Source organism: Ranitomeya imitator, chromosome 1 (assembly GCF_032444005.1).
Source record: "Ranitomeya imitator isolate aRanImi1 chromosome 1, aRanImi1.pri, whole genome shotgun sequence".
In the NCBI taxonomy this organism is placed as follows: domain Eukaryota; kingdom Metazoa; phylum Chordata; class Amphibia; order Anura; family Dendrobatidae; genus Ranitomeya; species Ranitomeya imitator.
Genome location: NC_091282.1, coordinates 218,345,722 through 218,360,462, shown reverse-complemented (window position 1 = coordinate 218,360,462; position 14,741 = coordinate 218,345,722). Strand labels below are relative to the sequence as shown.

Genomic DNA, 14,741 nt, shown 5'->3' with positions numbered 1-14,741 from the left:
GTATATGTGTCAGTACTAAATGTGGTATTATTTGAAATTTTAGACATTGATGAATGTTCCAGTGGTGATTATTTCTGCCAGAGAAATGCTGATTGCTTAAACAGTCCTGGGAGTTACCGCTGTGAATGTTCAGTTGGGTTTAAGCTTCTGCCCAACGGTGCTTGCATTGGTAAGGCTATTTTATTGGTTACTTTGTATGCAGTTTATGTACAAATACAGATTTCACAAGGACACATTATATATTATATTTTCAGAACCATTTTATTCCTATCCTTTGTTGAATATTTTAACTAAGAGTACATGAAGTAGAAAGGGAAAAGTGAACACATTCCAATTATTTTACAATGCAACTTTGTCTAATGTCGTACGTAGAGAAAAAAATATTCATACAGGTCTCAAATATGCCCATTTTAAAAGGGTTATCCAAGACTGTGATAAATAAGCCCCATCAGATAATTCAGACTACAGCCCATCCTAGTCACGGGCCAGTGTAGGTTGTAGCCTGAAGAAACACAGTTCAAAATGTTCTCAACTGACAGAAGAGCAGTATTGAAACATACATATCTCGGTGAGCTAACAGAGCAGGGTTAGGGCTGTGACTTTCAAAGAAATAATTATTTTCCTTTTCTATTGAGTGTGCACAGAGGTCTGAGGCTGAAGAAGAAAAAGATTTATTCTTATGATCCATCAGGCCTATAATGGTAGCTTAATGAGGTGTTTACGCTACCACTCTTCTGTTAGTGGGGACACACATCTTGGATTCTTCAGACTACAGCCCATTCTTACAAGTGACTAGAATAGGTTGCAGTTTAACCCCTTCATGACCATGGGATTTTTCGTTTTTCCGTGTTCGTTTTTCACTCCCCTCCTTCCCAGAGCCATAACATTTTTATTTTTCCATCAGTTTGGCCATGTAAGGGCTTATTTTTTGCGGGACGAGTTGTACTTTTGAACGACATCATTGGTTTTAGCATGTCGTGTACTAGAGAACAGGAAAAAAATTCCAAGTGCGGTGAAATTGCAAAAAAGTGCAGTCCCACACTTGTTTTTTGTTTGGATTTTTTGCTAGGTTCACTAAATGCTAAAACTGACCTGTCATTATGATTCTCCAGGTCAGTACAAGTTCGCAGACACCTAACATGACTAGGTTATTTTTTATCTAAGTGGTGAAAAAAAATTCCAAACTTTGCTAAAAAAAAAAAAAAAAATTGCGCCATTTTCCGATACTTGTAGCGTCTCCATTTTTCGTGATCTGGGGTCGGTTGAGGGCTTATTTTTTGCATGCTGAGATGATGTTTTTAATGATAGCACTTTGGTGCAGATACGTTCTTTTGATCGCCCGTTATTGCATTTTAATGCAGTGTCACGGCGACCAAAAAAACGTAATTCTGGTGTTTCGAATTTTTTTCCCGCTACGCTGTTTAGCGATCAGGTTAATGCTTTTTTTTAATTGATAGATCGGGCGATTCTGAGCGCGGCGATACCAAATATGTGTAGATTTGATATTTTTTTAATTGATTTATTTTGATTGCGGCGAAAGGGGGGTGATTTAAACTTTTATATTTTTTTTATTTTTTTAACATTTTTTTCAACTTTTTTTTTTTACTTTTGCCATGCTTCAATAGCCTCCATGGGAGGCTAGAAGCATGCACAACGTGATCGCCTCTGCTACATAGCAGCGATCTGCTGATCGCTGCTGTGTAGCAGAAATGCAGGTGTGCTGTGAGCACCGACCACAGGGTGGCGCTCACAGCCACCGGCGATCAGTAACCATAGAAGTCTCAAGGACCTCTATGGTTACAATGGAGACGCATCGCCGACCCCCAATCATGTGACAGGGGTCGGCGATGACGTCATTTCCGGCCGCCCAGCCGGAAGCGGTAGTTAAATGCCGCTGTCTGCGTTTGACAGCGGCATTTAACTAGTTAATAATTGCGGGCAGATCGCGATTCTGCCCGTGCCTATTACGGGCACATGTCAGCTGTTCAAAACAGCTGACATGTCCCGGCTTTGATGCAGGCTCACCGCGGAGCCCTGCATCAAAGCAGGGATCTGACCTCGGACGTACTATCCCGTCCAAAGTCAGATAGGGGTTAAATTATGTAACAAGAACCATTTGATCACATTCATCGAGAAACCCCTTGAAACCATATCCACATCAGTACAATGGTTTCCGGTTATATGGAATCCAATACTGCCCTTCTGGATATATTTCAAGCATATACTTGTCAAATTCTGATAGATAGCATTGATAGGTAATGCCAGTCCTGCTAACTGCATTTTCCTTTTACATCAAAACTACCAGAAAGGCAAACTGAAACCTAAATGAAACCCTTAGTGAATACAGTTTAAATACAGCTCTGGCAAAAATTAAGAGACCATTCCAAAATGTTCAGTTTGTCTGATTTTTCTCTTTATAGGTATATTTTTGAGTAAAATGTACATTTTTAATTTATTCTATAAACTACTGACATGTCTCCAAATTTCCAAGCAATAAATTCTCTGAAAAGTAGAAATGGTCAAAATTCCAAAAAAAAACAGTGCTTTCAGATCTGAAATAATGCAAAGAAAACAAGTTCATAATCATTTAGAAACAACAATACTAACCTTTTAACTCAGGAAGAGTTCAGAAATCAATATTTTGTTGAATAACCATGATTTTAACCCTTTAGTGACCGAGCCAAATTTTTGAAATCTGACCAGTGTCACTTTATGTGGTAATAACCCTGCAACGCTTCAACAAATCCCAGTGATTTTGAGATTGTTTTTTCGTGACACATTATACTTTATGATAATGGTAAATTTTGTTCAACATTTTTTGTGTTTATTTATAAAAAATATCAAAAATTTTAGAAAAATGTTAAAAAATTAGCAATTTTCTAAATTTGAATGATTATCCCTTTAATCCAGATAGTCATACAACAGCAAACCATTAATAAATAACATTTCCCACATGTCGGCTTTACATCAGCACCATTTGTAAAATGTTATTTTATTTTGTTAGCATTTTAGGAGGTTTAAAAATGTAGCAACAATTTTTCATTTTTTCAAAGAAATTTACAAAATTTATTTTTTTAGGGACTTATCCATGTTTGAAGTGACTTTAGGGGTCCCATATATTGGGAAACCCACAAACGTGATACCATTTTAAAAACAGCACCCCTAAACATATTGAAAACTGCTGTCAGGTAGTTTATTAACCCTTCAGGTGCTTTACAGGAATTAATGCAAAGTGGTATGACAGAAATGACAATGTGTATTTTTACCACCTAAATGTTGCTAACTTCTAAACAGGTTACTACAGCCGTCAGACTCTAAGGCCACTATTTGGTCATGAATTGCCATGGCAAACATCAGGACAACAAAATCATGATCTGAGGGCACCAATTGTGACAAAGAAGAAGCCCCCACACACTGTTAACCATTTATAATGATGTAGTCACTATTGACAGCAGCATCTAAGGGGTTAAACAGATTTAGATGGTGCAAATACTGATCGTGGCTAATGCAGCAAGTTGTCAGCTATAGTGTACAACCGACAGATGCTGGATTGTCATCTGTATGGGGATACTATTCTCTTATATCTCAGGTCAGTTAAAAGACGTATTGGCGGTCATTAAGGGGTTAAATCACAGCTTTCCTGCATCTTGGCATGCTTTCCACCAGTCTTTCACACTGCTTCTGGCACAAAAATGTAAGCAGTTGTTCTTTGATTGTTTGTGACTATCCATCATCCTCTTGATTACATTCCAGAGGTTTTCAATGTGGTTCAGGTCTGGAGATTGGGCTGCCCATGACAGGGTTTTGATGTGGTGGTCTCTTAATTTTTGCCAGAGCTGTAGTTCTGATAAAAATGTTTCTATGCCTCACACTCTCCAGCCCAGGACAACAGTAACTATCTTTGCCTAAAAATTGCTAATGGCAGGGTAGAAATCCAACCAAAAAATGACCTGATGATGTATTTATTTGATGTATTAGAAAAGCACAATATAAGCATCTCTGACTTCAGCATCCTTCTAATTTTAAAAAATGAACAAGTCTGTCATGGAAATCTTATATTGTGCTGAAAAAGTTGGGGTGCTCTGTTGAGTGCAAAATATTTCCTTTTCAGAAAACACTTTTGCAAGCTAAGGATAAGGGGTAAGACAACAGTGCAGGAGTTGTTCAAAGCATCTTACCAAGTTACTAAATTTCTTCTCTAATATAAATTCCTTCTATAGCTGTAATCTAGTTATGAAACGGAAATGGACTACCTACGATTTAGGTAATTCTGACCACTCAAGGTTTTCTGCATTGTGTATTTGGTGGATGTGGCTACTTAAATTGACTGTTCATTTAATTAGATTTTAGTTAGAATAAAATATATCAGGATCCATATTATTCCCTAAATAATTTAAATGGATGGGCTCCAAATGCTTTTATACACATAATATAACAAACAGATCATCTTCCCTTGATTTAGTACTGTCTCTCTACCTTTGCTCTGGACTCTGTGTTTTGGCTGCAGTGGTGACATAATGTTGACACCTCACATCACCACCGAACAAGGCTGCCACTAGAAATTTTGGGGCCCCATACTGGCAAAATTTTTTGGGCCCCTTTGAGACACCGCCCAGGCTCCACCCCAGCCCCGCCTCCACCCCTCGAACTGTCCACAGCCCCACCGCTCTCTCTTGGAAAAACTCCACTTCTCACCTATCACACATTAACAGTTCCCATCACCAGATCACACATATAGTCGGTAGTTTTTGATTTGGCCAAAAGATTTTTTAAGCTACCACCATAACACAGTAGACACTTTTGGCCGGGCCCTACTCTACTGTAACCTACTAAATATTTGTTAAAATATGCCATACAATTTAGGTATATTTTTATTTATTTTTCAATTTTTAAAATGACCAATAATATCACATACAACGAACAAATACCGCTACACCATGTCCAGACCATATATTACCACCACAGTGATCTAATAATATCAAATACAAGGAACAAATACCACAACACGATGACCAGACCACATAATACCACCAATGACCGAATAATATCACATACAAGGAAGAAATACCACCACACCATGACCAGACACCATAATACCACCACATAGTGACCAAATAGCACATACAAGGAACAAATACCACTGCACCATGACTAGACCACATATTATCACCACAGTGATCGAATAATATCACATACAAGGAACAAATACCGCTACATAATGATCAGACTCCATTTTATTACCACATACTGACCAAATAGCACATACAAGGGACAAATAGCACCGCACCATGACTAGACCACATATTACCACCACAGTGATCGAATAATGTCATATACAAGGAACAAATACCACCGCACCATGGCCAGACCACATATTACCACCACAAAGTGACCAAATAGCACATACAAGAGACAAATACCGCAACACCATATCCAGGCAACAAATTACCACCACATAGTGACTGAATAAAACATTACTGATCAGTAATAAAAAAATACAATACTATCACCATAAGTGCCATTATACACAGGAGATCTGTACTTATTATGCAGTGTGTGTGTACAGGTAATACAGTGATCACCGGTGGTATTATACACAGGAGCTCTGTATATAATGTATAGGTAATACAGTGATCACTGGCGAAATTATACACAGGAGCTCTGTATATAGTATTCAGTGTATAGGTAACACACTGACTCACCAGTGACGTCTCTAGGTGAAGTCCTTCATCTTTCATCCAGCACAGACCGCCATCACTTCTTCCAGTCTGGACTTGTCTCTGCAGGAAATAACACAGTTATCTCGAGCTCCGCTTGCAGAACACATTACTTAATTTTTCCCAACTTCTACATTACACCACATGAAGAAAAAAAGGCGACATAGTGTTACTCTACACAGTAACAGGACCGCTCCCCCATTTAAAACAGTATCCTTGAAAGATAAAATAAATACATGACTGCAGTAATATCCCTTAATTAGCCCCTATGGTAGTAATATTCCCCATCCTGGCCCCCGTGTGTCTCATTCCTGGCGTCAGGCATATGTTCTCCCATCCTGCCCTAATGAGTATCCATTCGGCCCTAAATGATCTCCCCATCCTGACCCATCTGTCTCCATCGTATCCATCCTGCCCCATGATCCAATCCTGCCCCCATGTCTTTCATTCTGCCCCGTGTCTCCAATCATGCCACATATCTCCATTCTTGCCCCACCTGTCTCAAGTCCTGCCCCCAGTGTGTCCAGCATTCTGCCCCCATTGTCTCCAGACCTGCCCCCAGTGTATCCAGCATTCTGCCTCAGTGTGTCCAGCATTCTGCCCCCAGTGTGTCCAGCATTCTGCCTTAGTATATCCAGCATTCTGCCCCCAGTGTGTCCAGCATTCTGCCTCAGTGTGTCCAGCATTCTGCCCCAGTGCTCCAGCATTCTGCCCCCAGTGTGTCCAGCATTCTGCCCCCAGTGTCTCCAGCAATCTACCCCCAGTGTCTCCAGCATTCTGCCACCAGTGCTCCAGCATTCTGTCTCAGTGTGTCCAGCATTCTGCCCCTGTGCTCCAGCATTCTGCCCCAGTGTCTTCAGCATTCTACCCCCAGTGTGTCCAGCATTCTGCCTCAGTGTCTCCATCATCCTACCTCCAGTGTCTCCAGCATTCTGTCCCCAGTGCTCCAGCATTCTGCCCCCAGTGTCTCCAGCATTCTGCCCCCAGTGTCTCCAGTCCTGCCCCCAGTGTGTCCAGCATTCTGCCTCAGTGTCTCCAGCATCCTACCTCCAGTGTCTCCAGCATTATGTCCCTAGTGCTCCAGCATTCTGCCCCCAGTGTGTCCAGCATTCTGCCCCCAGTGTCTCCAGTCCTGCCCCCAGTGTGTCCAGCATTCTGCCCCCAGTGTCTCCAGTCCTGCCGCCAGTGTGTCCAGCATTCTGCCTCAGTGTCTCCAGCATTCTGCCCCAGTGTCTCCAGCATTCTGCCCCCAGTGTCTCCAGCATTCTGCCCCCAGTGTGTCCAGCATTCTGCCCCCAGTGTCTCCAGCATTCTGCCCCAAGTGTGTCCAGCATTCTGCCCCAGTGCTCCAGCATTCTGCTCCAGTGTCTCCAGAATTCTGCCCCAATGTGTCCAGCATTCTGCTTCCCAGTGTGTCCAGCATTCTGCCCGCCGGGCCCCATACGCCAGTCCGAGCAGTAATGCCCTGATGGCGGCCCTGCCTCTGAAGCCAATTAATGAGTTTCATGCATAGTCAAGTGTAGAAGAATGCTGCAAAGAAAGAGTGTTTTATTAAAACTAAAGTATTAGTAGTTTTTTTAATCAACTAACAAAATGCAAATTGAATGAACAAGAGAGAAATCTAAATGAAACCAATATTTGGTGTGACCACTCTTTGATTTCAAAACAGAATCAATTTTTCTATGTACATTTGCACAATGTTTTTGAAGGAATTCAGCAGGGAAGTTATTCCAGACATATAGGAGAACGAACCACATATCTTCTGTGGATGTTCACTGGTGAAAATCCTTCTGTCTATTCATGTAATCCCAGACAGACTCGGTGATGTTGAGATGAGGGCACTGTGGGGGCCATATCATCACTTCCAGGACTCCCAGTTCTGTTTTAAGCTGCATACAGTTCTTTGCTGTATGAAATTCGCTGTATGTTGAGGATCATTGTCAGGCTGCAGAACAATTTTGATACCAATCAGGCACCTCCCTTATGGTATTGCATGACAGATAAGTATCTAGCTAAATCTTTCAGCAGCCTGAGCACCTGCTTATTGGTATTGTGCTGTTCCATTATTTTTGCAATATATATATATATATATATATATATATTTCAGCATTCAGGACACTTTAATTGAACTTTTTAGTCACCAAGGTAAATGCTATATCTGGCGCCAAACCAACACAGCTCATCACCCCAAAAACACCACCCCCACAGTGAAACATGGGGGTGGCAGCATCATGCTGCAGGGATTTTTTGGCAGCAGGGACAGGGAAAATGGGCCGAGTCGAGGGGAAGATGGATGGTGCGAAATAGAGGGATATTCTTGAACAAAACTTGATTCAGTCTGTCAGTGATTTGAGACTGCGATGAAGGTTTACCTTTCAAGATGACAATGGCCCAAAAGCATACTGTCAAAGCAACACTCAAGTAGTTTAAGAGGAAACATGTAAGTGTTTTGGAGTGGCCTAGTCAAAGCTCATACTTTAATCCAATTGAGAATCTTTGGTCAGACTTGATTCCTATTCACCAGAGGAGACCATCTTACATGAATGAGCTGAAGCAGTTTTGCCTTGATGAATGGGCAAAAATCCAAGTGGTAAGATGTGGAAAGGTCAGAGACTTATCCAAAGTGACTTGCAGCTGTCATTTTCATAAAATGAGGCTCTACGGAGAACTTTGTTTAGAGGGGGTATTTATTGTTCGCTTCACAAAAAAAAGAAAACCAAATGTTCACAGTTGTATGCATGTTCTTTACATAAACTAATGCAAACCATAAAAAAATTCAGGTTGTGAGGCAGCAAAACACGAAAACTTCCAAGGTGGGGGGTGAATACTTTTACAAGACACTCTATACATGTGTATTGGCACAAATATATATACAGTATATATATCATGTATATATACTCAAATATAGATTTATAAATGTAAATCAATTATTCACAATTATGAGAGAATTGTCATGCTGATAGAATAAATGCCAGGTTTTAGCTCCTCACACGGCTCATGTCTTTGTGGGAGGGATTCAAGGTAAATTCAGCATTCGATTTATTTGTAAAGGGAATTTTTGTTTCCATTAGCTTACGTAACCCTGAGGGTTGTACCAATTTCCCATTTTTTTTTAGCATGTGTTTTTCATGTATATTCATTTTACAGATCGCAATGAATGTCTGGAAATTCCCAATGTTTGCAGTCATGGCACATGTGAGGACACCCTTGGCAGTTATCGCTGCATATGCAAAAATGGCTTCAAAGCTTCTCAGGATCGGACAATGTGCATGGGTAATTTTCTATATTCTTCTTATATTATATTGCTGGGCCCATACAGGAGAAAAAATTATACTTTCATCCATGCCTTATAAGTAAGTGAATTTGTGGCTATTGACATTTTAAGTGCACCCTGCGGCAGTCTAGTAGCAGTAGACATTTTGCATAGACTGAGTTATTATTGGGCTACAACTGCTTTCATGTTATCCGACCAGTATTTATGAAAAAAAATCCAAAAAAATCCAGCTGACAACAAAATAACTTTAACAAAAGCAGGAAGCAGGAAGAATGTTTCCTCCTGTTTCACATGTATCTCTTTGGCAGATATTGATGAATGTGAGCGTCAACCATGTGGAAATGGAACTTGTAAAAACACCGTGGGATCATATAACTGTCTCTGCTACCCTGGATTCGAGCTTACTCATAATAATGACTGTATGGGTAAGTTGTTTTTTTACATTGATGAGTCTGAGTAGATATATTGGCGCCCTGATGGATTTTATAGGGGGGATAATGTTAGCCATAGCAATTTACATGCTTCTAGGAGAAACTGTAAATGAAAGAATGTGTCTTATTTTAACTGTACACTCCAAACATTGCTGAGATCTTTGGAGAAAAAAATATTGTCTGCTCGGTCAAGCATGCATCCAATGGAGAGATATCGGTAAGCTGCTTCTAGTTTAACAATAACATCCTTGTGATCCAATAAGAACTTGCAATGAGAAATTTATAGGTTTGTAACCTAACCAGTACTCATCTTCATTTGTCTATAACCTTCCATTTTCCTCACAGATATTGATGAATGTAGCTCCTTCCCTGGTCAGGTTTGCAGAAATGGAGGGTGCCTTAATAATATCGGTTCCTTCATCTGTTTGTGTAATGAAGGTTATGAACTCACAGTTGATGGAAAGAACTGCATTGGTAAGTCTAAAAAAGTGTAAAAATAATTGTTCAAATGACATACTGTAGATATGTACATATGTAGTACTTCCAGTTTACCCGGTAAGTGATTGTCCCTCTATTAAAAGAAAAAAAAGAGTTTGGTTACCTTGTTAGCCAGTTGAAAAAAGATTGATTGTTCTCATTGGGAGAAACAAAATAATAATCTTGTAGTTATACATTTTAGTGGAGCAAAAATAAAATAAGGGATGTTGCAAAGTAAGCTATCGAGACTACGTAGGTCTCTCAGCCATGGTATAACAAAGTTAATTAAACATTAGTGTCCGTTGATATTACTAATGGCACTTCTTGGACAAATGGCACTTCTTTTAACTATATGTGGACCAATAAAATAGAAATTTAACATGGATCTTTATACTGATGGTTTGAATTAATAGTGTATGATATAACAAAGAAACACAAATATATGCATAATATGCACTTTGCTCTTCTTGTGTATACACGCTATTTACGTTCCTTCAGATACTTTGTTATACCATGCCTGAGGAAGAGGCCTAAGAAGTCCCGAAAGCTTGCTTTTAACATCAATTATTTTATTTTTGTTAGCCATTAAAATGTATCCTAACTACAAGATTATTATTTTGTTTTCCTCACTGAGAACAATCAATCTTTTGTCAGATCATTAAACACTGATTTATTTATTCAGTTATTAAGACAGCTCAGAAAATGTTGAAAGCATTTTACAGCATTTTAACTTGATTTGAATTTCCTTGGTAATAAACTTGCATACCTGAAAGAAAATAACAATGATGATGATAATAATAATAATATTAATAATTAATAGTAATAATATTGCACAAGTGATATTCTGTGTCTGTATGTTAGCTGACATAAAGCATTTACAGCATTTGTCCACCCGTCCACTGAGCCTATGTTTCTGAGTTCAGTGTCAGTGTCCCACCCTGGCCAGCTTCTCCCAGTGCTGCTGCAGGTGATTGAATGGTCTGTCCGATAGAGAGAGATCTGTCAATCACGTAGAACAGTGAGGTGGCGACGTTGACTTCCCATCTCCGACTATGGTTCCCGGTCAGATCATTAAAGTACTTTTTTTTTCTGAAACACCATGGTATTACCTTTATGTAATTGTGCAGCCAAACTCTGATGTAAGCTGTACACGATTTGGGCAACAAGAATCAGATGACAGGATTCCTTTCAAGTAAAGTTAGATCCAAAAATCAGACCCCAAAATAGAAGAAATTTCAACTCGATTTCCTATATCCAATTTTATGCAGTTGGTTACATTCCAGGTAACTGTAGAATTGCTTTGAAAAAGCTTTGGCCTAAGAAATCCATATTAATGACACTTTTGTGGCAGCCAAATCTCCCATCGCCATCTTGACTTCCATATCTGAAAAAAATAGATGCATGCTGTCAGACTCTATAATGAACCACAGTACTTTGTTCCAGTGTTTCTTTTTCAGATTCCATTGTTGTAATCCCTGAATCCTCATTTATCCAATTTTGTAAGTGTAAAGTTTAATAGAAAATATGGGAAAATTATCAATATATGAAAATTAGCATTTCTGGTTAAAAAGAAATAGATTCAGTTTGTGTTTCTTTCCCACAGTTTCCGTCTTTATAGATGGCCACAAGAAATTAGTCTATGGAAAAATGAGATTCAGATAGAACACCTATCAGAAGAGGCAAACTGCCCCTTCTGATAGTTATTACCTTTGATATTTTCAGTTGTCTTGATGCTCTGTTGAAAGCTATGTCCAAACATGTTCACGTAACTGTAAAAATTCCGGAAACAGGTATTAAAAGAAAATCTGTTAAAGCTTACATTGATACCCAAGATTCACAAGCAGACGTACAGTGCCGTATAGTACATAGCAATGGCAAAGTAATAAATCAAGGAGTGCAAACTTAATATATGCCATAAGTTTCCATAAAAAATAGAGGATGTGCTCTAAAAAACCACAAGGAGCCAAGTATATGATAAAAATATTATGCAAACTCCAAACCGCTACTATAACTCACAGCATACCATGCATAATTCATGCAATTACAGTATGTATCATTGGTTATAAGCAAAACTTGTGCAAAAAAATCAACTTTGTGATTAAAACATTTACTGAAGAAAATCCCTTATGCAAATGATAATGAACTCTGAACAAACACTAAGATGTGTTTATGCAGACCACAACATTCTATGTCCACTGGTGTGCGTTGAAGGGAAGCAGGATTCCACCCCCAAAACTATTGCGCATGTAACTCTTTCAAATAATGCAAATTAAATGAAAGATTGTATAGATGTATGAGATATATCGTTTTCATCCTCACAAATTTGCTAGCCCTAAATTATAAATATAAATTACCAAACCTAATCTTATGTGTCATGGATAACAGCCGGGGATCACGCAGATCCCACCACTGTTACCACTTTGTCACAGGTGATACCGGAAAGATCCCACAGATCCCACTGCTGTCATCAGTTTGTAAGGAATATGCAACTCCGCTGCCTCCAATCATCAGGCAATTATAAAATTGAGTGACGATTGACAAATAGGGCTGTATAAAAAGTGGGTAGATGTGGATTTACCCTGCGCTGCTGAATAAGTGAAAGTCCAGACGTATGTCATATAGGTTGTGGCTTTATTCAACGCGTTTCAGAGTTCACAGACTCCTTCATCAGGAAAATACCACAGATATACCTAGGTACAGTATATCGTGGTATATTCCTGATGAAGGTATATCTGTGATACTCTCCTGATGAAGGAGTCTGTTAACTCTGAAACGCGTTGAATAAAGCCACAACCTATATGACATACGTCTGGACTTTCACTTATTCAGCAGCGCAGAGTAAATCTGCGTCTACCCACTTTTTTACTTCGGTTGGTCATCATTGGACCTGTGGATCTGCTGCAGCGAATATTATCATAAGCCATAAACTGGCTATACAGTATCTGGTGAGTACAATCCTATTGTGTCTAACCATCTGAATCTCGGATAAGACTCTATTTTCCGCTATTTATCCAACAGTATCTGTTGAAACATGGCTGTATGGTATATACATCTCCAATTCTAGTGCATGGAATATGTGTACATACCCCAGTACAGTCACTGCCAGCTCCACATTAACAAAATAGGAACCACTACTAGCTGCCACCACCGGTCTTTTATAAAGGTCAATTGGACACCCATTATAGATAGCGTATGGCTTCAGTGGTGCAGTTTATATAGCAAGAGGAACAGAGCTATTCAATATTATATCTTTAATCCATAGTTAGACAGAGATTTTAAAACATACAAACATGATGCAAAATGAGAACCAAATAATACATCATATGCAATTGCATAAAATAAAAAGGTTTAACGAAAGAAAATTACTAAACCTGATGTTGTGGAAATAGTTCAGAGCTTAGTGGAGGGAGATACCCCTAAAGAAAATGGACAGAACTCACAAAACGCTGTTCCTTCCAACAACTGACAAAAGACCAGACCCAACTTTTGCTTTTTACCAGATTAAAGTTACGCCCACATATATCCCCTTGATGATCCCATGTGGGGGCTGTTTCTGGAATGTGCGTGGTCCTTCAAAATTTTATGACATCCCCAACTTATGAGATATCTTCTCTCCTGGAGGTTCCAGGTGTTAGATATTGTCCTCATGTTTCCTTTAAATAGAGATGAGATATGACATGTTTAGTGTCATCTATCTGTCTGTTAAGCTGGAGGGGTTCAGCCGGCATTACGGTGATGTGAGTTAATGCATTATGTCCATCTCTTTGCTACGATGCCAAAAATATATCTTCGATAGATATCATATCAATCCAAAACCCCAATATTCATATCTGGAAACTGGATACAAAATGTCTAGGAAGCTTTTTTGAAGAAAGGAAGTTTATGACTGTAAATGACTCCATATTTTGGTATCTGGTTCCCAAAGTAGATCTTTCTATCTTAATTACTCGATCACAGAAGGAGGTCACTACTTCAATTGAGATTATGTCTAAGATCTCTCTCTCTTCCTTTCTCTGATTTAATTAGTTTTCTGTACCTTAGCTATAATTAGTTTTCTCTCTTCCCCATTTACTCAGTGTGAGGGGGACATATACTGTAATCCCTGCAAATGTCAGTATAGATTTTAATTTTTCTCTAAGACATTATGTATTAACTAATAATAATAAACAGTTTATCATTTGGTCATTTTTGCATAATTACAATAGTGTGGAAGATTATATATTTGCTTCTTTTTTTATACTATTCACAAGTAATAGATTCTACATTACATTATAAGCAATGATGTGTTCACTGTTTTATAGACATCAATGAGTGCATTGCTTATCCTGGATCATGTGCTCCTGGAACCTGTCATAACTTGGAAGGCTCATTCAGGTGTATTTGTCCTGCAGGATATGCAGTCCAAGGTGATACCTGCATAGGTAAGTCTGTATAATACAATCTTATTTTAGGGAGTGCTTTCTGGATCTGCTTTCTGTGTATTTGGGAGCATCTTTATATTGTCTGCTTAAAACAGGGTGGGCCATGTATATGGATAAATAAATAAAATGGGAATGGTTGGTGATATCAACTTCCTGTTTGTGGCACATTAGTACATGGGAGGGGGAAACTTTTCAAGATGGGTTGTGACCATGGTGGCCATTTTGAAGTCAGCCATTTTGGATCCAACTTTATTTTTTCCAATGGGAAGAGGGTCATGTGGCACATCAAACTTATTGAGAGTTTCATAAGAAAAAGAATGGTGTGCTTGGTTTTAACATACATTTATTCTTTCATGAGTCATTTACAAGTGTATGACCACTTATAAAATGTGTTCAATGTGCTGCCCATTGTGTTGGATTG

The 14,741-nt window shown here is 38.9% G+C and overlaps 1 protein-coding gene across 1 annotated transcript in view; it reads left to right on the top strand.

Annotated features, from left to right (window-relative positions):
* Window positions 1-14,741, top strand: part of FBN2 (fibrillin 2) — a 403,326-nt gene that overhangs the window by 299,218 nt on the left and 89,367 nt on the right. The window contains exons 44-48 of the mRNA XM_069753996.1: window positions 44-169; window positions 8,865-8,990; window positions 9,300-9,416; window positions 9,768-9,896; window positions 14,201-14,320. Coding sequence (XP_069610097.1) covers window positions 44-169; window positions 8,865-8,990; window positions 9,300-9,416; window positions 9,768-9,896; window positions 14,201-14,320 — 618 coding nt within the window. The remainder of the gene's footprint in view (window positions 1-43; window positions 170-8,864; window positions 8,991-9,299; window positions 9,417-9,767; window positions 9,897-14,200; window positions 14,321-14,741) is intronic.